This window comes from Ursus arctos, unplaced genomic scaffold (genome assembly GCF_023065955.2).
Source record: "Ursus arctos isolate Adak ecotype North America unplaced genomic scaffold, UrsArc2.0 scaffold_13, whole genome shotgun sequence".
Classification (NCBI taxonomy): Eukaryota; Metazoa; Chordata; class Mammalia; order Carnivora; family Ursidae; genus Ursus; species Ursus arctos.
In genome coordinates this window covers 9,468,171-9,492,974 of record NW_026622797.1, presented here as the reverse complement: position 1 = coordinate 9,492,974, position 24,804 = coordinate 9,468,171, and the positions used below count along the sequence as shown (strand labels likewise).

At 49.5% G+C, this 24,804-nt stretch overlaps 1 protein-coding gene across 1 annotated transcript in view; it reads left to right on the top strand.

Moving 5' to 3' along the window:
• The window catches only part of SYNJ2 (synaptojanin 2), a 98,220-nt gene that overhangs the window by 61,358 nt on the left and 12,058 nt on the right, over positions 1–24,804 (top strand). Inside the window, 14 exon segments of the mRNA XM_026505137.4 lie at positions 109–281; positions 1,754–1,835; positions 2,591–2,740; positions 2,816–2,981; positions 9,746–9,937; positions 11,873–11,954; positions 12,711–12,851; positions 14,442–14,634; positions 17,024–17,182; positions 18,717–18,873; positions 19,804–19,921; positions 23,339–23,557; positions 23,676–23,754; positions 24,295–24,463. Of these exon segments, the coding sequence (XP_026360922.3) occupies positions 109–281; positions 1,754–1,835; positions 2,591–2,740; positions 2,816–2,981; positions 9,746–9,937; positions 11,873–11,954; positions 12,711–12,851; positions 14,442–14,634; positions 17,024–17,182; positions 18,717–18,873; positions 19,804–19,921; positions 23,339–23,557; positions 23,676–23,754; positions 24,295–24,463 (2,080 nt within the window).

The window sequence follows — 24,804 nt, the reverse complement described above, 5'->3', positions numbered from 1 at the left end:
GCCCTGGCCAGTGCCTTGGTTAGCCTCCCCGCCTCCAGCCAGGAGAGGTTCGCAGTCCCCGTGTTCCTTCCCTCGCTCCCCTGCCACCCTCTCCCTTTCCACTTTCAGAAGTTGCTCTGGGCTTCTTGCCACGCCGGCGACACGCCTATGATCAACTTTGACTTCCATCAGTTGGCCAAAGGCGGGAAACTAGAGAAGTTGGAGAACTTGCTGAGGCCCCAGCTGAAGCTTCACTGGGATGACTTTGACGTGTTTGCCAAGGGCGAGAATGTAAGTCCACGGTGAGTCTCCGCCTGCGTCCTCATCCTCCTGCCGGGTGACTGGCAGAGCGGCCGGGTGTCCTCCTGGGCTGGGCGCCTCCCCTGCTGCTCAGCTCCGCTTGCAGGCTCCGGGACCACAGGCTCAGGGATGTGGGGGATCCTGGGCTCCGGGCGCCTTCTTCCCCTTCCCAGCTTAGAACATGCTTCTGAATTTTGTGAATAGATGGCAAAGCATGGTTTTCTGGCAAAATAAATTATAAATAAAGGGACTAGGTTAAAATGTGGAGCTGTGGTGACCATAGAACTTACTGTCCGAACTGAAGAAAGCCCATGAGAGTCAAGAGAGACAGCTGGCATCAGCCCCATTGCCCACGGAGCCCGGGGTCTGGGTTTTCCTGCTCAGAGCTGAGCAGAAATAGCAAGCCCACTTTCTGCAAATCACAATGCAGTCAGTCCTCGTTCTCCACAGATTCTCTATTTGCAAATTTGTCCATTGCTAACATTTATTTGTAACCCCAAATTCAATACTTATGGTCCTTTCAGGGCCATTGACAGACATGCTCAGAACTGTGAAAAATTTGAGTCACCGAGTACATCATGTCCCCAGCCGAGGGGGGGACAAGGCAACACTCTGCCGTTTGGTTTCAGCTCTCCTACGATAATGTGTCCTTTTTGTGGTCTGTGTGGTGCCACGTGGTCACACTTTTGTGCATTTTATTGGTGATTTCACTGTTTAAAATGGCCCCCAAACGCAGTGCCAAGCGCTGGCAGGCGTTCGCAAGCACAAGGTGGCTGTGATGGGGAAAGTACAGCTATGTTAGAGTGCGGTTGGCTGGGAGTGCAGGGTTAACGAATCAGCAATCCGTGTGAAAGTGCCTGTAAACAGAAACACACATAAAACAAGTTTACGTTGAGTAGTTGGTGAAAATGTGGGAGAGCAGAGGCTTGCAGGAACCTAACCCTAGATTTCCCCTGGGAGCAGTAGGTCAGCATTTGCTAATCTGCTAATGGGTCAGTTCACTAGTTGTTTTTTTTTTCTTTTTAAGATTTTTCTCTTTATTTGAGAGAGAGAGATCGGGGTGAGGGGCAGAGGGAGAGGATCTCATGGAGAATCCCTGTTGAGCAGGGAGCCAACGCGGGGCTCAGTCCCATGACCCCGAGATCCTGACATCATGACCTTAGCCAAAACCAAGACTTAACCAACTGAGCTACCCAGGCACCCCCTCAATTCACTAATTGTTCATGGCAACTTTCTAGAATGTAACTATGGCAAACAATGAAAATTGGCATATCTTATAACGACCCAGGTGTGCATGCCGCTCCAGCAGTGCTGGGGCCCCTCCTGGTGCATGCTGGGGATTGTGGTGGGCGACTAGAGTAGGTGAGGGTCGGCACCAGTGTTCTCAGAGGCCTGCAGTCAAACATAGGCCATTGTGCTGTGGCCATTGCTCCTTCAACAACTTGTAACCATTTGTGCTTCTTGTTTTCCTAAGTTTTCAGAAAGGCACTTTGCGGATGAACTGTCTTGATTGCCTGGACCGAACCAACACAGTGCAGAGCTTCGTAGCCCTCGAGGTCTGTCCCTGCTGTGCGAGGCCCCTTGGGCCACCTGGGTCATGTCCCATGCCTCCCTAGGCAAGATAAGGGGGACATCACTGGGCTAACTTTCTAACAGTGGGAACGTGGGGCAGAGATGTGCCAGGCATCAAACAGCGAGGTTTGCCTGGGTGGCTGGCTTGCCCCCATACCACTATATGCCTTTGCCCCATTCGTAGGCGCACTTTGTGGAATGCATCCCAGACATGGGCACCCAAAGGAGCCAGGTGCCACCTTGAGAAGCAGTGGTTGTATGTAATGATTACTGTGAATATCCAGTTGGGCAAGGGTAGTGTGAGGCTGGCTGAGATGAGGCTGGATTTGGAGTGTGGGAGGGAGACCCAAGTCTGTCTAGTGACCCACTGGCCCAGGGCCTGGTTGACCACTCCTGCTCACTGATGGGGGGAGGGGTGGAGTCACTGCTGCCTGCCGGGCTCTCCATCCCCGTGGTGGTCAGGGCTGTGGCCTGGGGGAGGAGGTCAGGAGTAAGGGGCCCAGAGGAGGGCTGGCGGCATGATAAAGACAAGGTTGGATAGAGTTGGGTGAGCTGTGGTTGGAAGCCCCGTTCTTTGCTGCAAGGTTCCCTGCTCTCTGGACGGGCACAGAGTGACCCACAATCTGCCATAAAGGAACTCACTGGGATGATGCCTGGTGACATTCAGCCGAAGCAGCTGTGGGTAGTGGGAGCTTCCAGGTGAGAAGAGAGTGACATCTGTTCCTTACTTCCCATCCAGGTCCTTCATCTGCAGCTCGAGAGCCTAGGGCTGAATTCAAAGCCCATCGCTGACCGCTTTGTGGAGTCCTTCAAAGCCATGTGGTCTCTGAACGGGCACAACCTGAGCAAGATGTTCACGGGCAGCCGGGCCCTGGAAGGGAAGGCCAAGGTAGGAACAGGCCACAAGGAGAGAGGGAGGGCCTGCGTGGATCCCTCTCATGGCCTCTGGTCTGGCTCATGGCAGGTGGGTAAGCTGAAGGACGGGGCCCGGTCTGTGTCTCGCACTATCCAGTCCAACTTCTTCGATGGGGTGAAGCAGGAGGCCATCAAGCTGCTGCTAGTTGGGGATGTCTACACCGAGGAGTCTGCAGACAAAGGAAGGATGCTCCTGGACAACACGGCCCTGCTGGGTAAGGGGGCTCCCACTCCACTTACATGGGGGTGTCCAGCTGCCCTGCCCCCAGAGGGAGTGCATGTGGGGGGTTGCTAGCCAGCCCTTCCCACTCCTCCTCATGTAATCCCAAAAGGCAGGTAGCAGACACTCCCCTGAGCTGAGCTTCCGTGCTCTGCCCTTCTAGTCTATGACTTCAGCTTGACCACTTGACCTAAGCAGCCTACAGCTGTGTTTTGTATTCTTTTATGAGATGGTCAGTCATGTGTAGCCACAAGAGGAGGCTCAGGAAAAAACAAAGTTTATTCTTCAGATGTAAGGACATACAGGGGCGCCTGCGTGACTCAGTCAGTTAAGTGTCTTTGGCTTTGGCTCAGGTCGTGATCTCAGGGTCATGAGATCGAGTCCGGTATTGGGCATCAGGCTTCATGCTCAGCATGGAGCCTGCATAAGATTCTCTCCCTCTCCCTCTGTCCCTCCCACCCCACTCATACACCTGCACTCCTCTCTTCTCTCTCTCAAAACAAACGAACAAACATACAGACGAAAAGTGAAAGGATGGAAAAAGATGTTTTATGCAAATGAAAAAAAAAAAGCTGGCATAGCTATACTCTAAGTAGACAAAAAGAGACTTTAAAACAAAGACTAAAAATAGATGAAGGGCATTATGTAATGATAAAGGGGTCCATTAAACAAGACGACATAACATGTATAAATATATATGCACCCAACGTACGAGTACTAGGATTTTTAAATATTAACAGGCCTAAAGGGAGAAATTTACAGCAATACAACAACAGTCAGGGATTTTAATATCCCACTTACATCCGTGGATAAATCATCCAGACAGAAAATGAATAAGGAGACATTGGCCTTAAACAACACATTAGACCAGATGGACTTAACAGACAAGCAGAACATTCCACCCAAAAGCCAACAGAATACACATTCTTCCTAAGTACACAGGGAACATTCTTTGGGCTGGGTCATATGTTAGGCCACAGAACAAGTCTTAATAAATTCAAGAAGAGTGAGCTCATATGCAGCATCTTCTCTGACCACAATGGTATGAAACTAGAAATCAATTATAAGAAAGCTGGAAAAAACACAAAAATGTAGACTTAGACAATGTGCTACTGAACAAAGACTGATGGGTCATCAAAGAAGCAAGGGAGAAATCGAAAAATACCTAGAGACAAACAAGAACAGAAATAAAACACACCACAATCTTTGGGACGCAGCCAGAGCACTTCTAGGAGGAAAGAGCGTATCTAGGCCTACCTCAAGAAACGAGAGAAATCTCAAACAGTCTTAACTTTACAACTAGAGGAACTGGAAAAAGAAGAACAAATGAAGGCCAGAGTCAGTAGAAGGAAGGAAGTAATAAAGATCAGAGTGGAAAATAAATGAAATAAAGATTTAAAAGCAGCAGAAAAGACCTATGAGTTGGTTCTTTGAAAAAGATGAAACTAGGTTGATAAAACTGTAGCTAGACTAACCAAGAAAAAGAAGAGGTCGCTGATCAGAAGTGAAAGAGGAGAAATCACAGCTGACCCCACAGAAGTACAAAGGATCATAGGAGACTCTTACACATAATTCTATACCAACAAATCAGACAGCCCAGAAGAGATGGGTACATACCATTCTTCCAAGACCGGGTCATGAAGAAATATGAAATTTGCATAGACTGATTATCCATAAGAAGATTGAATCCAAAATCAAAACCCTCCCGACCGGGGCACCTGGCTGTTTCAGTTGGTAGAACTCGCAACTCTTGATCTTGGGGTTGTGAGTTTGAGCCCCCTGTTGAGAAGAGAGATTTTAAAAAATAAAATAGAGTGGCTGAAAATTAAAACCAACCCCCCCCCCCAAAAAAAAACACCCCTCCCAATACACATAAGTCCCATGACCTAAAAGCCTCACTGGTGAATTCTACCAAACATTCAAAGATTAGATACCTGTTCTTCTGAACTCTTCCAAAAAACTGAAAAGGAGGAAATATCTTTCCATTTATTTGCCTCTTTTTCAGTTTTGTTCATCGGTGTCCTCTAATTCTAAAATTCATTTTATCAAAACCAGACAAGGATGTCACGTACCCACACACAAAACTGTAGGCCAGTGTCATTGATGAGCACTGACTCATAAAGCTACGATAAAATTTATGTAGCAAACCGAATTCAACAATTATCAGGAGGGATTTATTCCAGTGATGCGAGGTTCAACATCCATAACTCAGTCAGCTGATCTACCACGTTAACAAAATGAAGGGCAAAAATCCTGTTGACCAGGGCACCTGGGTGGCTCAGTCAGTTAAATGTCTGCCTTTGACTCAGGTCATGATCTCAGGGTCCTGGGATTGAGCTCCGCATCAGGCTCCTTGCTCAGTGGGGTGTCTGCTTCTCCGTCTCACTCTGCCTCCCCCCCACCCCGTTCATGCTGTCTTACGCATGCGCTCTCTCTCAAATCTTTAAAAAAAAATCCTGTTGATCATCTCAATAGATACAGAAAAAGCATTTGACAAAATTCAACATCCATTCCTGATAAAAACTCTCAACAAAGTTTGTAGAGGGAATTTACCTAAACATAATGAAGGTTATGTATGACCAGCCCACAGCTAACATTGCACTCAGTGGTGAAAAGCTGAAAGCTTTTCATCTGAGATCAGGAACAAGACAAGGATGCCTAGTCTTGCCACTCTCTTCAACGCATATTAGAAGTCCAACCCACAGCAATTAGGCAAGAAAAAGAAAAGGCACCCAAATTAGAAAGAATAGAACTGTCACTATTTGCAAATGACACACTATATACAGAAAACCCAAAAGACCACAGAACTGTTAGAATAAATGAATTTAGTGAAGTAGCAGGACACAGAGTCAACACAGAAATCTGTGGTGTTTCTATACATTAATAACATTATCAGACTAAAAAATTAAGAAAACCACTCTACTTAAAATTGCATCAAAAAGAATAACATACCTAGGAATAAATTTAACCAAGGAGGTGGAAGATCTGTACTCTGAAAATTATAAGACACTGATGAACAAGACTGAAAAAGAGGCAAATAAATGGAAAGATATTCTATGTTAGTGGACTGGAAGAATTAATATTGTTAAAACGTGCATACTGCCCAGAATAACGTACAGATTCAGTGTAATCCCTATCAAAATTCCAGTGGCATTTTTCACAGAACTAGAACAATACTGTTAAAATTTGTATGGCATCACAAAAGACCCTGAATAACCAAGGCAATCTTGAGAAAAAAGAACAAAGCTGGAGGTATCCAGCTCCCTGATTGCAAACTAAACTATAAACTTATAGTAAAACAGTATAGTATTGCTGTAAAAACACACAGAACAATGGAACAAAATTGAGAGCCCAGATTTAAACCGATGCATATATGGACAGGAAATTTATGACAAAGGAGCCAAGAACATACAAAAAACAGTCCCTTCAATAAATGGTGTTGGGAAAACTGGACCACTGTCTTACACAAACGTCAACTCAAAATGGATTAAAGACTTGAATGTAAGACCTGAAACCATAAAATTTCTAGAAGGAAACACAGGTAGTAAGGTCGCCAGCATTGCTCTAAGCAGTGTTTTTTTTTTTTGGATCTGACTCCAAAGGCAAGGGAAACAAAAGCACGCATAAACAGGGGGGGTTATATCAAACAGAAAGGCATCTGCAAAGCAAAAGAAATCACCAGAACAAAAGGCCAGGGTTAAGCATTCGAGTCTTGGTTTCAGCTCAGGTCAAGATCTCAGGGTTGTGAGATGAAGCCCCACATTGGGCTCCATGCTGGGCGCGGAGCCTTCTTAAGATTCTCTCTCTCCCTCTCCCTCTCCCTCTTCACCCCTCTCAAAAAAAAAAAAAAAAAAAAAAAAAAAGGCAGCCTACTGAATGGGAGAGTTTTGCAAATCCTAATTGGTTAAGGTGTTAGTATCCAAAATATGTAAAGACCTCCTACAACTCACTAGCAGCAATAAAAAGTCAAGCAATTGGATTTAAAAAATTGGGCAGGGGATCTGAACAGACCTATTTATAAAGAAGACTTCCAGGTGGTCACCTGGACATGAGAAGATGTCCAACATCATTAATTACTAGGGAATGCAAATCGAAATGTAATCAAGATCTAACCTCACACCGGTCAGAAAGACAACAAGCACTGGAGAGGGTTGTGACGATAAGGGAGTCGTTGTGCACTGTTTCTGGGGGTGTAAATTGGCACAGTCACCCTGGAAAGCAGTATGAGATCCTTCAGAAAATGCAGAACATGACCCAGCTCCCCACTTCTGGGGATTTATCTGAAGAATGTAAAAACGCTGATTCAAAAAGGTACACATACCCTTATGTCACACGTGCACACGCGTGTACACACTGGAATACTACTCAGCCACGAAAAGGAATGAAAGCCTGCCGTTTGCAACAGCCTGGACGGACTTGAAGGTATTATGCTAAGTGAGGTAAGTCAGGTGGGGAAAGACAGATGCCATGTGATTTCACTCGTGTGGGATCTAAAAACGGAAGCAAACTTACACATACAAATAGATCGGTGGTTACCAGAGAGGGGGGAGGTGGGCAGATGGGTGGAGGGGGTCAAATGTATGGTGATAGCCCGTAACTAGACTTTTGGTGGCGATCCTTTTGTAGTGCAGACAGATGGAGAGTTGTAACGTCTCACACCTGAGACTTACATAATGTTATCTACCGATTTTACCTCAGTTTTAAAAATGTATTATCCTTGCGGGTCCTAGACATGGAAGGCATGCCACACAGGGATATATTGGGGTTTCTTTACTGGGGTTTCCGCAGGAAAGGCAGGGCAGGATAAACAGCTTAGGAATGGTCGGTTTGAATAACTCTGGTAGCCTTTGGGCAGTAGGCGTGGACTCTAGTTGAATGGTACCTGGTCCTGCATGATTGAGGCAGAGGAAGATACAAAATATGTATACAGTAGCAGCTATCAGTGTATTTCCTGGGGGCCCGGGCTTTCTGGCCTTGAGTGCGAGCCCGCTCTTGTACTTTCTTGTGTATTTCCAAGCCAAGAGGAGGGGGAGAGTCAGAAGATGCTTCCGGAGTCCCTGTACTATGCTACGTGTCAGCTTCTTGGAGTGCTAACTCCTGCCAGAAACCCTTTCTCAGCCCCAGTGGGTTCTTGGTCCCATCCCCCAATATCATTCATCCCAGGGAGTCTCCCGTGACAGTGGCCTCCTTTTGTTAGGGTCTCAGGACCCCGTAGAACCGGAGGAGGGAGAAGGAGGGGTTGTCTCCGGGCATCAGGACACCTTCTGCTCTCAGGGGGCAAGACTGTCATGCTTCTGTCAATAGCTACAGGGTTCTTCCTGTTAGTCGAGCTATAGTGGACATACGAGATTATGTTACTTTTGTGTGCACAACGTAATGATTCGATGTTTGTGTACATTGTGAAATGATCACAGTAAGTCTAGTTAATATCCATCACCACACGTAGTTCCAGAAAAGTTTTTATGATGAGACCCTTTAAGATCTATTCTCTTAGCAACTTTGAAATATACAACCCAGTATTATAAACTCTGGTGGCCCCGCTGTTCCTTACACCTCCAGGACTTACTGATTTTATAACTGTACCTTTGACTCCCTTCACCTTTCCCTCCCCCAGCCCCCCCAGCCCCCATTCTGTTCTCTATGAGTTCATGAGTTTTAGGGGGTTTTGGTTTTTACCTTCCACCTCTGAATGAACTCGAGGTTTCTTTGAGGGAATTTTAATGGCATCTTATCCCCTAGACCCTGGAAATGCTGTAGAGCTCTCAGTGGACAAGAAGGGGAGAACCCAACATTTTTCCTTATAAGAATGTGTAAGCTTTAAGAAATTTTTGAAAAATTAATTTGCCCGTGCTTAACATGGTTTTGCAGCCCCTTTGCTGCTTTCATTCTTCCCTGGGGGACTCTCACTTGGCTTCCGGTGGCCACGGTGATTATTTGTGTCGACCTGGAAATAAGGCCAGCTCAGTCACAGCTGCAAGAGGGTCTGCGCAGCACAGCGTCTTGTTAAGTAGATATGTAGGCGTGACTTTGAGGTGAGGTGAGTCACTATTCCAAAAAATGGAATATCTTTTGGATATCCAGAGGATGGAGCTGGTTCAGAGTAATGCTTTTTTAAAGGCTTGAGTCCAACATAAAGCAAACGAAACATCTCCTGAGGGATGGAGGGTGAAAAAAGGCAGAGAAGGGGTAAGACATTTCAAGTGTTAGATACAGGTGTTGAAAGGGTGTAGGTTGCCGTGTCCCCTTGCTTATGTCCCCACTGGATCGTGGAGGAAATGCCGAGGCGGACACTCCCTGTGCAGTCTGGTCGGGTAAAGCGTATGAAGGAGGAACGTCTGGTCCTGCGTTTTCAAGATTTTGTGGCAAAAATGCCCCAGGGGAAGTGTACTGGTTATGGTGGCTTTTACCCTCTCTTTTTTTTTTTTTTCCAAGATTTTATTCATTTGAGAGAGAGAGACAGAGCACAAGCAGGGGGAGAGGCAGAGGGAGAAGCAGGCTCCCCACTGAGCAGGGAGCCTGACGCGGGACTCGATCCCAGGACCCTGGGATCATGGCCTGAGCCAAAGGCAGGCGCTTTACCTACTGAGCCCCCCCAGGCGCCCCTGGCTTTAGCCTCTTACCTCCTTCTCAAGGAGCACACCTGGCCCTAGCCTGTGGGATCTGCAGCCCTGTCTCCGATAGGGAGCCCCCTCCATGTTTTTGGAGGGTGCGGGTGGCTGTGCGATGCGGACACACCTGCCCTCTCCTGCCTGCTCACAGTGACTCCCAGGATCCTGAGAGCCATGGCCGAGCGCCAGTCGGAGTTCACGAATTTCAAGCGGATCCGGATCGCCGCGGGGACCTGGAACGTGAACGGAGGCAAGCAGTTCAGGAGCAAGCTCCTGGGCACGGCCGAGCTGGCCGACTGGCTGCTCGACTCCCCCAAGCTCGCCGGCCTCGCGGGATCCCCGGGTGAGTGCAGCAGCTTTGACCGCCAAGTGCAGGTTCCGGGGAGCCCTGGGTTTGACCTTTCCCCGCAGCCAGGGACTCCTGAGATCTGGTATTTGGTGTTCTCCCTCCTCAGGACGTTTCGAAAGGGCTGTGGTCCCAGTTTCCAGAACACGTCTGGAAAATTATTGGATGCCTTCTCTTTTCCAAACGTGTGGAAGGGTTGTCGGAGTGGGGGTCTCTCTTTTCATGGACAGAGGTTTCACAGTGTGAGGTTTTGCTCAGTAGCACCGCGTTTGTCGTGAGGAGGAGGATGGGGCCCCTAGAGCCCCGTCCCTGTAGGAAGCCGGGCTGGAGGCCGCACACATTTCATGTCACTGCTGGCCTAGAACATCCATCCCGGCCCCCTCCCCACACGCCTCCGGCTGCCCACCTGCGGTAAGTCGTCACCGAAGGACTTGTGTGCCCTTTAAGAACAAAGTAGTTCCAAATTCGGCACTTCACCTTTTGTCTTGTACCATGCAAGGGAAGGCGGAATGGCCTCAGAATGCAGGATTTGAAGCATAAGTGGTTTTCTGCAGTCAGCGTTTCTGTGGGGCCGGCCTTCTCCAGCTCCCATGGATTGTGCGAGAGAGCGGCCAGCAGGTCTCTGCCTGTGGACGTGCAGGAACCGCGCGATCTCAGCAGCTGCCCTGAGCAGTGCCTGGAGCCCGTCCCTCGCTGTCATGGGCCGTCTGCACGCGTGCACGCGCACACACACACAGCCCTGTACTGAGGCGCAGGGTGGCTTGAGTCCACAGTCCAGTGTTCCTGGGATTCCTGTGCGGTGGTGACCATCCACAGTGCCCCCGGGGCAGGCCCTGTACGTGCTGAGAACAGAGAACAACCCCAGCTGAGGGAGCTTCCCTCCCCATTTTCGGAAAAATGGCTCTGCGTCTGCATGCAGGGATGGGGGGTGGTGACAGCAAGCTGGCAGTTACTTTGCAGGGGATTTTATTGGGATGGCGGGCTCAGCAGCCCCACTAGCAACTCATAGGGTCCAGGAGGAAGGAGGGGTTGTGGGGACTCTTGCCAGCAGAGCAGATGAATGGGTATTTTTTTCTTTAAACAAAGAAGAGACACTCAAAGCCAGTTAAGCTTGCAGTTCTAGGTTGCCCTGTGAGGCCAACAGGAAAGGAAGTGGATGGCCTGGCCTTTCCTGGTGGAGTCAGGGAGGGTGGGGTCTCTCTTTTTCTGCAGCGCTGGGAACCACGGCCTGGCTTGAGGGCTCAGGGACTGAGTGGCGGTGCGGGGGGAGCACTGGAGAGATGCGGCCAGTGGCATCCCTGTTAAAGGGACACGGAAAGAGTAGATGAGCAACACCTCGGCTTGCAGTGCTCCCCGTAAAACACATTCCTGTAGCAGACCTCAGCGGTCCCTGAGCTGGGCAGGGTCTTCCTCCTCCAGCCGCCAGGATGGCAGTCCCCTGGGACAGGACCACATCAGTCAGTCATTAACCGGGCAGGTCTGGGCCCAGCACTGTGCAAAGTACAGAGGGACACAGGCAAGCGTGAGACTTGCCTTTGGGTCTGATGCGTACTTCAGTGACCAGGAAGGAAGAGGGACCCACAGGGCAGTGCCCTTACTACCTGCTGGGTGGGGCAGGTATGTCACACACGTCCTCTGATGGATGCTTCACAACGTCCTTGTGAGATGGTGGTTACCATCCCTTCTGCGGACAGAGGAACAGGTTTGGAGAGGTCACTAGTGTGCCCCAGGATGGAGACCGGGAAAGGCCGTGGGCACCGGGGAAGGTGACGGAAGGTGGGAATCAACATGGAGCTTCACTGAGTCATCTGGACGAGTGCACCTGGGCAGCAGCACACCTGGGCTCGAATGTGGCACATGTGGCACCCCACGTGTCCACGAATGCAGGCCTTGTGCTGTCTGATTTCCTCTAACTCCCGCCTTTCCCCCTAGATGAGGACAGCCCAGCTGACATATTTGCCGTGGGGTTTGAAGAGATGGTGGAACTGAGCGCAGGGAATATCGTCAATGCCAGGTGAGGGTCTGGGCACGAGGGCTGCAGGATCGCACCCTGAAACTCACCTGAGGTTTTCCTGAGCCAGATGCCTGGCTAGGAGCAGGACACTGGGGCGTCCTGCTTCTACATCCACTGCCCTGTGACCCTCGGGGTGTAGGTACTCCTGATGGCACTCCTGCCCCCCCAACACACAGATGTGCACCTCCGGTTCCTCTTTCTTTGCAAATTAAGGAAATCGAAGGAAGGGTGGGTTACTACTCTATATTCTGAGTCATGCTTTGAGCTGGCGACTGCACACCTGGAGGGCGTGGGCTGAGGGCCGGGCTGGAAGGTGCTGATTCACCTTTCCTGGGGAAGGTGAGAAGCATAAGTGTGGGGAGAAGGTGCTTCTCTCTCTCCGCCAGATACAAAGGAAAGAAAACCGTTGCATTAATATTTTGTATAGGGTCAACTGGACTTTTTCTTTCCTAGTTTAATTTCAAAGAACTTTCTGAACAAATAATAAATGATCTCACCAGCTCTTAATGAGCAAGATGCTGTGTCGGGTTTTAGGTGGTGGGGGTGAGGTGAGGTATGTGCGATGATGTGTATGACACAAACAGAAATACTCGGATAGTGCGCTGCGGGAATGAAGGCATGGCACTAACATGGGAGTGGGGACAGCGTGGCACCTCTTTTTATTCTATAAAAAGAATAAGGGCTGAAAGAATTTGTCAGTGGGAGAGCCCATTTCCAGCAGACTGTAAACCATCATTTCTTTCTCGTCTTTTCCAGTACCACCAACAGGAAGATGTGGGGTGAGCAGCTCCAGAAAGCCATCTCACGCTCTCATAGGTACATTCTCTTGACTTCGGCACAGCTGGTGGGCGTCTGTCTGTATATCTTTGTACGTCCATACCATGTCCCGTTCATCAGGTAAGAACATTTAGTTTATGAACATCTGGGGGGACGCGGGGTTGTTCGTCTTGGTGTTTTGTTCAGACTTCCTCTTCCTCCTCCCCTCCTGCAACAGGAATCAGGACTTGCCATTATTCTAGATAAATGTAACCCCCCGAGGAAAAAGCAGGCTGAATAGAATATTGTCTGGTGACTAAAAAGCCACAGTGGGAACCTCGTGGGCCAGGAAGCTGGACTCTTTCAGAAGGGGTGATTGTTGTCTTCCCAAGCTCAATTCTGTGCAAGGAAAGGGATTCCTTGATGAAGCGTTAGACAGGAAACCTCTGACCAAGAGCTGAGTAACTCATCGGGAAATGCCACTTCTTTTGTCTCTTTTGAAAAGAGTTCTAAATAAGATGTGTGGGCAGAAAGCTTCTACCACTGTCACCCCGTTGTAATGCCCCTAAAGTGACCACTTGGTATATGTCAGAAAAGGAACACTCAGCAAATGAGTGTCCTCTTAGGAAAGTGTGTGTGTGCACGTGTGTGTGTGTGTGCGTGTGCGTGTGCATACATGTGTCTGCATGCATGTGTGTTTTAAGGTTTGGGAAGAACTCACCTTTTCCCTCGATGACTCATAACCTCCCACTGCTACCTGGTCTCACTCATGTCCGTAGAATTTCCTCCCGCGCCAGGCTGAACTCACTGTCCATGCCGGGCTAGACCTTTCCCCCTTCCTGGTTGAAGACCTGTGAATATTTAGAGGACCAGAGGCATGCCGGGGGCAGTGCTGGGAGAGCATGACTGTGCTCCGCACTCATCATCCTCTCCTATGACTTTGGAAAAATCTTTAAGCTCGTGTCCCCCCGAGTGTTTGTTTTGGCAGCTGGGCGGTGTCCGAAGTGAGTGGGTGAAAGTCAGGAAAGGTAAGGTCAGGGTAAAGGTTAGAGATGAACCACGAGAGAGGGAGCGATGCTGGGGAGCTCCCGATTGCCCAGAGGCCGCCCAGGGTCCCCGGCCTCTCCTCCAGCCTTAGCTGGCTTAGCTCGGATGCCTTGGCCGGTTATCCCCTCACCTTGTCTGCCTGCTGGTAGTCTCAGGGAGCAGGTGTTGGCCTCTGAGTGCCTCAAGCTCGGGTCAAGCTGGCATTCTCCTGTGAGCAGGTGTCTACGCGGAAACCGGCTATGCAGCCCAGCCCAAATAACTAGATGCTTCCTGTTTCTTAACACGTGTTTGACCTGGTGGCACCTCCCGTGGTTTGCAGGAGATCCGTGAGGGGTGGGGCAGGGCACGGTGAAGTCCGAGCTGCGAGCTGCGGCAGGGGCCCCAGGATGAGGACTTGGGAGCAGAAAGCAGGGATGGAGGTGGGAGCTTCCCGGGTGTTTTGTGAGCGCAGGGCACTTGAGAGTTGAGGCAGTGGAGCCGGTCCTCCAGACCCGCCACAGGGAGAGGAGAGAGGTCAGGGGTGACGGCCACGCAGTCACGGGGTGGCCTGGCTGCCCGAAAGGTAATTTAAACAGATTCCCAGCCGCAAGCCTCGCTCGTGTGTGGCCCAGCTCTTCGCTGCTGCAAAGCTGGCTCTCGCTTTTCCTTCTGAGCCGCTAAGGAGCCACGCCTTCTGTGTTGCAGGGACGTGGCCATTGACACGGTGAAGACAGGCATGGGAGGAAAGGCGGGGAACAAAGGGGCCGTGGGCATCCGCTTCCAGTTCCACAGCACCAGCTTTTGCTTCGTGTGCAGTCACCTGACAGCCGGGCAGTCCCAGGTGAAGGAGAGGAACGAAGACTACAGGGAGATCACCCAGAAGCTGAGTTTCCCGATGGTGAGAGCACCGTGGCAGGGCTGGGCGGGGGCCTGGGATGGGACCGGCACAGGAGTGCTAGCGCCCTGCTCAGTGCAGCACCGCCCCTGGTGTTCTGAGCTGCTGATAGAGGCCAGGCATAGGGGTTGGGGGGTGGTGCGACTACGGGAGGGTCCCTGCCCTTGGGTCTCGGCTCTGGGGGAGGGGAAGTGACCTGGGCTGGGACAGTAGAGCGAAGGCCAGGGGACGTCCCTGGCGTGTTCTGTGCCCCATCTCTATTATACATTTCCCGAATGTCCATATACACCCTACATTTTCTTTGCATTTTTGTGCGTTTTCTGATTTTCTCGTTCACTGTCCGTGCTTTGTCCAAGTTGGTGAAGAACATCTGAATCCAAACAGTACCAGATTTGGTTTTCTTAAGACTCATGGTCTTCAGACGTACATTCCCTTGCAGCTCAGATAAGAACACCCGTTTTTTGAAACTGGTGTATTCATAACCTAAGAGCCCTGGATCCTCCCACCTGGTCTCCAGGTTGCGGATAGCGTGCGCCATACTGCCCTCTAGTGGTGTCAGGGGTTTCCATCCCAAAGCCAGCGGATCTCCTTTCCAGACTCAGAGTCAGATTTCTCCTTCTCATGTAGAGATGATTGCATGCACCGCTTCAGCCTGGTGCAAGCCCCCTGTCTCCCTGCAGTGAGGGGAGGCCCGCTTTTTCCACCAGATGTTCTGCCCATGTCTGTAACACAGCTGGCTGGGTCATGGAGCTCCTCCGTGTGAGCCCAGATAGATCCCGTGAACCTGACATCCTGTTTACTGGGCTGCACAAGTACTCAAGGCAAAAACTCTTTCATTTTCACTAATAAGTGAATCTCTGCTCTAGTTTTTATTTCTTGGATTAAAGAAGAAATACATAGAGCTGGGAAATTTACAATGTGAAGTCTTCTAGACTATAGATGACATGCACGTTTCTTTGTGTGTCCATTTAGTTAAAAAAAAAAAAAAGTCCAGCCCCTCTCACTTAAAGTGCTATTTTGAAATAATAAACTTCGGACACATTCAAAATATTCAAAGGGCTTAAATAGAGCTTTTTTTTTTCAATAACAGAATGTGTATAAGTTAACACTCTACACCTGTGTTGCCTGGTAGACTAGCCACTAGCCACAGGCAGGTATTTAAATCTAAATTAATTAAAATTAAATAAAACAAAAAGTTCCTTGGTTACACTGGCCACGTTTCTTGATGGCCACTCCGTGGCTGCTTGTGGCTGGTGGCTCCTGTTTGGACAGCAGGGATGGAAAACATTTCCATCACTGCAGCAAGTTCTGAGCTGCAGTGTTCTACACACGCATTGATTTGGTTGTGATCATGTTAATCTTCTGTCCACATTACTGTTGTGGGCTGCAGGGAGTGGAAATGCCGCATGAGGATAGTAGAAGCAGATTTTGGCGTTAGGCAGATCTGAGTTCAGATGTCGCCTTTGTGATGCATCAGTGGTGTAACTTTAGCAAGTTCTTTTTTTTTTTTTAAGATTTTATTTATTTATTTGACAGAGATAGCCAGCGAGAGAGGGAACACAAGCAGGGGGAGTGGGAGAGGAAGAAACAGGCTCATAGCGGAGCCTGATGTGGGGCTCGATCCCATAACGCCGGGATCATGCCCTGAGCCAAAGGCAGACGCTTAACCGCTGTGCCACCCACGCGCCCCTAGCAAGTTCTTTTGAACTTTTTATTTTTATCTAAAAGAGAGCCAATAGTGCGTGCTTCACAGGATTGCTGTCTGGGCAGTGCGCCCCCAGAATGGAGCCCAGCACAGGTAGACAGGTATTAGGGGTGATGTGTTGTGGCTGCTGTCGTTGGCCCTATGATTCATGGCAGGGAAGGAAGGGCAAGGATCCCGCGCTCTCCGGGGCTGCTCTGGGGGACCACGGGCTCAGGCTGGGCTAGACAGGGCGGGGGAGGGAAGAATGGGACAGAGGGTCACAGAATGAAAATGGATAAAATCCATGACATTTTACAAAGTTGCATGTTATGAGCATTTTTATGTGCTTAAGCCTGATCCTCATAACACTGAGTGTTTGGGCAACTCGTCTTTGCATGTAGACGTAATGAAAGCAGGAGCACAGCCCGATCTCAGAGCCGGGGCGGGCGCAGTGAAGATGGACAGTTGTGCTTCCCAGTTAGACATGAGCTTTCCAAACCACTCAAAAACACTGTCATTTAAAATGAGGGAACCCACGTAAAAGCTCCCCAGTAGGTGTACGGGATTAAGGAAAGAGTAAGGAAGGAAGTCTTCTGTTAAGTAACATTTTAAGAAAAAACACGTCCGTATCGTCTGTGTCGTGAGTTTCCCTCCCCCTCCCCCACCTCCTTTGCAAGATGGGCCGAAATGACTGATTTTCTTGAACAGGGAAGAAACATTTTTTCTCACGATTACGTGTTTTGGTGTGGCGATTTCAACTACCGCATTGATCTCACTTATGAGGAAGTCTTCTATTTTGTGAAACGCCAAGACTGGAAGAAACTTCTGGAATTTGATCAGCTGCAGCTACAGAAATCAAGTGGGAAAGTAAGTCGGGTTCTTGAGTCAGTAGGTGTGCTCCCCTGGAGTCAGAGCTGCTTGGAAGGGCCACGCGTCTGCATGGCCAGCCTCGTAGGGCCTGCCGTACTTACATACACTCAAGCACCGACTCACACTCCACCGAGTACTGTTTTGGTGAGATCTCTGTTTCTCATTGGTGAGCACACTCACACATTCTAACAATATTTAATATACTTTATATACCAATCGATGTGGATAATCCTCTAGACCATCCTACAAATTAGGTATTATACCCATTTTATAGGTAAGAAAACTGAGGCCCCAGGTCAAATGAGTCCAAGGTCACACAGTCAGTACACAGCCATGATGCAGTCTGTGTCTATCAAGCTACAGAGCTCATGTTTTATCGCCTATAGACCCATGTGCAGTTTTTCTAAGATTTATTTGTTCATTTTAGGCACAGCACGAGTGGGGGGGGCAGAGGGAGAGGGAGAAAATCTCAAGCAGACTTCCCACTGAGCATGGAGCCTGACACGGGACTTGATCTCATGACCTGTGAGATCATGACCCGAGCGGCAACCGAGAGTCAGATGCGGAACCAACTGAGCCACCAAGGGGTCCCCCATGTGCAGTTTTTTAGTGACTCCTTAGGCCATGACGTGATAGGAAAGATTTAAATATGGGATCTGTCCTCAGTTTTTCAAGGTCACCCTGGCCAGCTTCCGGATGACCCAAAGGTTATCTTTTCCAGCTACTACGTCTGCTCGTTTTTGTGCCTGTTAGCTTTGTAGGGGGGCTTATACGACAGAAGCACAACCACACTCCATTTACCTTTTTAAAAATGCGGCTGGTCCCGTGTGCAGAGCTGGGGGAGCTAAGGTCTGTCCTACAGCGATATTCAGGCATTCTTCGCGGTTTTCTCTTCACTCCCCGCTCAGCCCTGCCACGGACGTGGATTGCCGAGGGGTGGCCAGATGGGAAAGTAACCACACCACACCTCTCTAGAACAGGTTTTTCTTTCTTCCTCCTACCAGTGTTGTCCACACCCTTCCACGGATGCATGGAGAGCAGTAGTGAGGTCTGTTCCAGGGTCTTCTCACGGCACTGGGTCTGGATCCAGAGCCAAACAGAAACAGAGTTCAGTTTCAGTTCTGTGCTTCTATTTACCCAACTCATTTAGTGAGCAAATATGAACGGAGGCCTTGTCGGGCCTGGCCGGGTGTTGCACTAGGTCTGGCGCTGAGCGGATGGGCACCTGGAGTCCTCGCCTCGTGCCTTCCACTGTGTCCCGGGCACTGACCAGCGGACAGTGGTGCATTGGGTACCCGAGGTGGGTGGGAGAGCCCGGCGTGGTGTGTGAGTCAGTGGAATGAATAATCAGCGCTCTTTTGCTAATGAAATAGCACACACGTGTTCAGTTTTAAACGTATTTGCAACTGTAATGTTGCGTCTGTATCTTTTTAGGACTGGAGCACTCCGGAATGTGCTTTTTTGTTTTTTGTTTTTGCATCTGATGTACAGAATCTAGAACTAAGGTTGTCTTGGTCTTTTCTCCCAATAGATTTTTAAAGACTTTCACGAAGGCGCCATTAATTTTGGACCTACCTACAAGTATGACGTTGGCTCAGCTGCGTATGACACGAGTGACAAATGCCGCACCCCTGCCTGGACAGACAGGGTCCTGTGGTGGAGGAAGAGGCACTCTTTTGACAGGACAGGTGCGTGAGACGTGTGCGCATTCAGAGCTGGTGGAGGGTGAACGATCGGTAGCATAGTGGAGACGTCAGTCGCTTTTATTCGACACAGTGCCGTTTGTGTAAATAACAACTTTCTTGATAACGCGAAACTACAGGAAGGTCATTCCGGTTGGTAGCCCCTAAACTTTGGAAGTTGTGCTTTGGGGAGCGCCCCCCCGGCTCTCCCCGTCCCTGGCTCGCGGCTGTCCCCCCAACCCCACGCCGTCTGCCTTCTGCTCTGGGTGGACAGCAAGGAGACAAGCCTCGGCTCTTCCTCTCCAGTGACTCCCTCTCCCTCTCACACGGATGCACTGTGTCCCGCGCGTTTCGTTCAACGGACCTCTTACCTGCTGAAAGCTCCGACTCCATATCGACCATGAGCCAGACGCAGGAAAGAAGAGTTTTTTTCTCAATTAGTTGTCGAGTACGTTTTGCATCGTTAGTGATGGCTAACTAGGAAGGGCGGTTGATTTAGAACACCTGGAGGTAAAACAGCTCCTCTTTCCTGGCAAGACGGATGCAGAGATTTCAAAGCCAGGGAATCACGTGGTTCAGATCCGTCTTTCGACATCTGTGGACATCTCCGGGGCACCGTGAGACAGGATGCTGTGATGTCCTTAGCCTCGGCTTTGCCTACATAAAGGGCTGCAGACTTCCTGTGTTCCTGTGGCCCCCCAGCCACGTCTGCATTCCCGCTCAGGTTGTCCACGGGGGAGGAAGTGGGCAGCCATAGATTACATAGATTAGCTACCCCAGACCCCCAAGCCAGCTCGGCATGGCTTCCGGCCTGGCAGGTTAGAGCAAGTGAGTCCGAGACAGGTGTCTGTGCCGCAGGTCCCCGTCGTAAGATTCCTCAGTCGGCGTTCCCATATGTTGATACCGTTTTGTGTTGTGTGTGGATCTCTTGAGTAGCTGGAGAACTCAACCTTCTTGACAACGACGTAGAAGCCGACAGCACCGTCAGACATTCCTGGTCTCCTGGTGCCCTCAAATATTACGGCCGAGCAGAACTACAAGCGTCTGATCACAGGTATGGCCCTCGCTGCCGCGGGCACGTTCTCCTGGGCTGGGGAAAGCGGCGTCTGCTGCTCCCTGCAGAGAACGGACGTGCAGTCCCCCTCAGAGTGCGTGCGTGCACGCGTGTGAGATAGAGGAAAGAAGGAAGAACAGTGTGACCAGTAGCTGTGTCCCCACCCCCAAGGACGAGTCCATGTTAGTACTGTAATTGCTCATATCATGAACGACCTCATCGATGAAAATGGCAAAGAGGCAGCCTTAGTATTTTGTCATCTAAATCCCCGTAAACAATGCCATCCTGCAACTTGCTTTTTTGTCACTTAATGTCTTTGAGATACGATCATGTCAGTGTTACAGACCTGGCTCATTCCCTTGTAATTGCTGTCCAGTATTCCACTAAATATATCCATGGAATTTACCCATTCACCTACTGGTGACATTTTTTTCTAGTATTTTATCATTACAAACGCCAAAGGGTTTTTAAGTGTTGGATTCCGAGTTCTTAAATGCTCTGAGCTGTTGGTTTGGCCTGGCGTGTCTTGCATTACGGATGGAACACAGCAGCAGGGCCGGTCAGCTCCATGTGCGCTGGGACCAGCCACAGGGGGAATATCTTTAAAGAGACAGAGGATGGCACCTGAGGGTGTGAATAGGAAGGGTTTGATCTTCCCACGGCTGCCCCAAAACTAGCCTATCAGTTTCAGCTTCTACAAGGAAAGAAATTAGGAGAGAGCATTGGTGGTGAACAGCTGGTCAACCAGTAGGTCTAAATCTTTAGATATTCTAAATTCTTAAGAAACCTGTTGTTGCAAATACACACCTAGACAAGAACCTTGGGAAATCTCCAGTTATAGGACTTTCTATAGCAAACTATAGGTTTTCTAGTTCCGTGAGTGTCTTTAGAAGCAATTCATTTAACCATCATTCCCTGAAGAGCCTTGTATATGAGGCCCTGTTCCTGGCACTGAGGATTAACAGTGAACAAAACAGACAAGACCACGTTCTCATGGAATCGTCTAGTGAGGACAGACAGACAGTAAACAGATGTGAAAGGAGAAACAGTAATGACAAGACTCAAAGGGTTGGTGCTCTTTTATACCCAGTGTTCAAGGAAGGCCTTTCAGATATGATAACCGTGGAGCCCAGACCTGAAAGAAGTGAGAGTGTGAGCCATAGGGGTGTCAGGGGAAGAGCATTCCAGGGTGAGGAGGCAGGCAGTGAACCTTCAGGGATCCAGAGAATCAAGGTGGAATAGAAAGAGTAGAGGAAGTCATAGGAGCTGGACAAGCAGCACAGGCCATGTGGAACCCTGTGGGCCACAAGAACGTTGGGTTGTACTCAGGCTAAGGAGTGGCGTTATCTGACGAGGTGTTGACAGAATCAGCCAAAGAGAGTCCAGGGGCCTGGGAAGAAGCTAGTGCAGTAAGCAAGAGTAGCGCCAACCCTGGACCAGGTGGTCATGGGTCCCCATGGAAAGTGGTTGGGTTCTGGATAGATTTTGAAAGTGGGGCCCACAGAATTGCCTGAGGGATTAGATGGCGTGTGTGTGTGTGTGTGTGTGTGTGTGTGTGTGTGTGGAGAGAGAGAGAGAGAGAGAGAGGGAGCGAGAGAGAGAGAGGATTTGAGGAGCACCCCAGAGTTTGGCCTGAGCAGCTGGAAGGATGGAGTAGCTTTCGCTCAGCTGGGATGCTGGGAGCTGCAGATCGGTCATACTGGTTTGAGGTGCACCTTAGACATTTATGGATCTTTCCGATTACAGAAGCAAAGCCCCTCCATCATGGACATTTAGGGGAAACATACGTCCACAAACAAACCCTCCGTGGTTCCGCCCTCTGAGACCAAGTGTGCAGCGGTCTGCTATGTTTATTCTGCATTTCCCAAGCACGTGAGAAGATCTTACACCAACATGTGAACCTGTGTGGGTGTGTGCTTGTGTGCAGACACCGTTTTATGTATATATATGTGTATAAGAACGTTAGGATTATATTTTGCAGACTTATCATTTTGCCTTACTACCTTCGTATTTTTAAATTAAACTTTTTATGTTGAGGTAATTCTAGATTGATATGCAATTTTAAGGAATAATACAGACAGCGCGGGTCCGCTTTTTCCAGGCCCCACAGTGAGGGGATCCTGTCACTCTGTAGCATGGTGTCACCACCGGGATAGCAACAGTGTCACTGTCAAGATACGGAACATCTTCACCACAGCCCTCCCTGCCCCCTGACCCGTCTGCTGCTGCTCTTTTTCTCCCTTTCCATAATTCCGTTATTCCAAGCATGTTACATAGATGGAATCAGAATGGGGAGGACTGGCTTCTTCCCGCCAGCCTCAGCGTCTGCAGGTTTGTGCGGTTGCCGCACACGGCAGTAGCCGGCTCGCATTCCTGCTGGGGGCGCTGCCCGTGCGCTCTTGCACCTGCCTTCCTCAGCCACGACGTCACTTCAGGTGTCCTGCCGCTCAGTGCCACTCAGTGCATATCCCTGTATCAGATTGTTCTCCATCTTCTTTTTTCTTCTAGATGAAAAAGAAAGCAAAGGAAGGAAGGAAGGAAAGAAAGAAAGAAATCTAACAATGGCGACATAAATTAGTGGGAGGGTCACACTGATTATCACTCATATCTCTTCGATTTCGCAGTGACCCCTGGTCTTAAATGTCATCACCACATGATCTGTATTGTCTTCTATTTTGTTGCCACTTAATGCTGTATTGTAAATGCCTTCAATAAGATTACATAATCTTCATAATAGAGAATTTCCTAAATTTTTGTAAAGAGAGTAAACCCATCCCTATATCACAATGGCAATAACGATTACATTATTTCCTGCTGATCTGTTTTCCTGCGTATGTCAACTTCTCTGACATTATTCTTATTAACTGTATAAAATATTATCATATGGTTGCACCATAACCTGTTTGCCTGTTATGGGACAGTTAGACTGTCTCCCCTTCCCCTTCCATCAACAGTGCTGTAATAATCATCCTTGTGTACAAATCTGTGTGTGAACCTCTGATCATTTTCTCAGAACAAAGGCCTAGTATTAAAATTAGTAGGTTAAAAGAGATGACCATTTTTGAGATTCTTAACACCAATTGCCAAGTAGCCCTCCAAAACCTCAAACCCCCCAGCGAAAGGGGAATTCCCACTTCTCTCTATCCTCGGCATCTACTGGCAAGTACCATGGAGAAAAATCTCCTAACGGCTGGCACTGTTTTCTCTAAATCATCCTTAGGTAAGAATGCCAAGACAATGCTAAGTTTGGCCACAGATAGAGTCTGAAAGCCTAGGACAGGGCAGCCAGGCCACCGGCGCTGGGCTGGGGCCGCACCCGTGGGTCGTTGATGTTCACTCTTGACAGCGGAGTGCTGGGGGTTGGGACCTGCTGGGCCCCATTACCCATCACCTGTCTTCCCTCTGCGTCTACCGCAGACCCGTGCTGGCGATCGTGGAGGTCGAAGTACAAGAAGTCGATGTGAGTGCTCGGGAGACAGTGTTCCGGGAAGTGTCCTCTTTCCAGGGCCCCCTGGATGCTACCGTCGTAGTCAACCTTCAGTCACCAACCTTAGAAGAGAAAAACGAGTTTCCTGAAGATGTGCGCGCAGAACTCATGCAGACCCTGGGCAATTATGGGACCATCGTTCTTGTCAGGTAACTAGCGCCCCGGCAGGCGCATGTCCCATGTGCGTGTCATGTCCATGGCTGGCCGGAACCCATGAGAGCTGCCGATCGTTCTTGGCATTGACTCGGCACATCTCATTTATTCCAGGATCAACCAAGGGCAGATGCTGGTGACTTTTGCAGACAGTCACTCGGCTCTCAGCGTCCTGGATGTGGATGGTATGAAGGTGAGTTCTGCTTGGTCACCCGTGGAGTGGGGGCGGTTTACTCCCCAGTTTTCTTGGGTACCACATGAGGCAGGAGTTAGCGCCCTTCCTTCTGGTGTCTGTTTCTGGTATCCTTATTGAGGTCTCTAATGTCCAGCCCTAGCCACTTGCAGAATTTGGAAGGAAGAGCAAGTTTTAGAGGGTAGACCCTGCCTGAGTCACTGGGTCTGTCTTGGCTCACACCTGCATGTGGGAGAACATTTGTGGTCCTTCTTTTAGACAATGTAGTTAGGAATATCAGCGTACAGGCAGCTTCCATTTTGATGAATCCTGGTTTTATGTTCACATGGGATGAAAAGCTGGAGATGCTAATTCAACTTTTATTTGAACCAAATGTGAGCTCTGCTGATCTTGCCTGAGGTCTAGACCCTCAACTTTTCTTGGCAAAACATGAAGATTGGCCTGCTGCTAATGCAGGAGTTTGATCCAGATGCCCTTTGGAAGCAAAAGGGGTGTTTCTGAGGTCTGTACTCCCTTCTCATGGCCACTCTGTCCTCACAGGTGAAAGGCAGAGCCGTGAAGATCAGACCAAAGACCAAGGACTGGCTGAAAGGTTTGCAGGAGGAGATCATCCGAAAGCGGGATAGCATGGCCTCCATGTCTCCCACTGCCAATTCCTGTTTGCTGGAGGAAAACTTTGACTTCACAACTCTGGACTACGAGTCAGAGGGTGAGTAGCTCTGTAAGGACCTCCTGGTCATTGTGGCGAGGCCAACAGGCAAGACGTTCCAGCAATCAGCATGAGATTTGCAAGACCCCTTCTCACACCTAAAGGTGACAGAGGGTCCTTGGAGCACAAGCACTATATTCCATGTACTAAGTTGGGCACTGTGCACGTTGAGGGGTGATGCGTGAAGTGGTAAATAAGACCTGGAGCCATCTGAAATGACAGTGAGAACAGTGGTTTTGAGGCTGTCTGGGCTGTGGGCTCAGGCCCGGGTCTCAGGCCTGAATGGAATTGGGGTCCTATACCTGTTGACATGTGGATGCCCCGGGCTGCCGGAGGCTGGG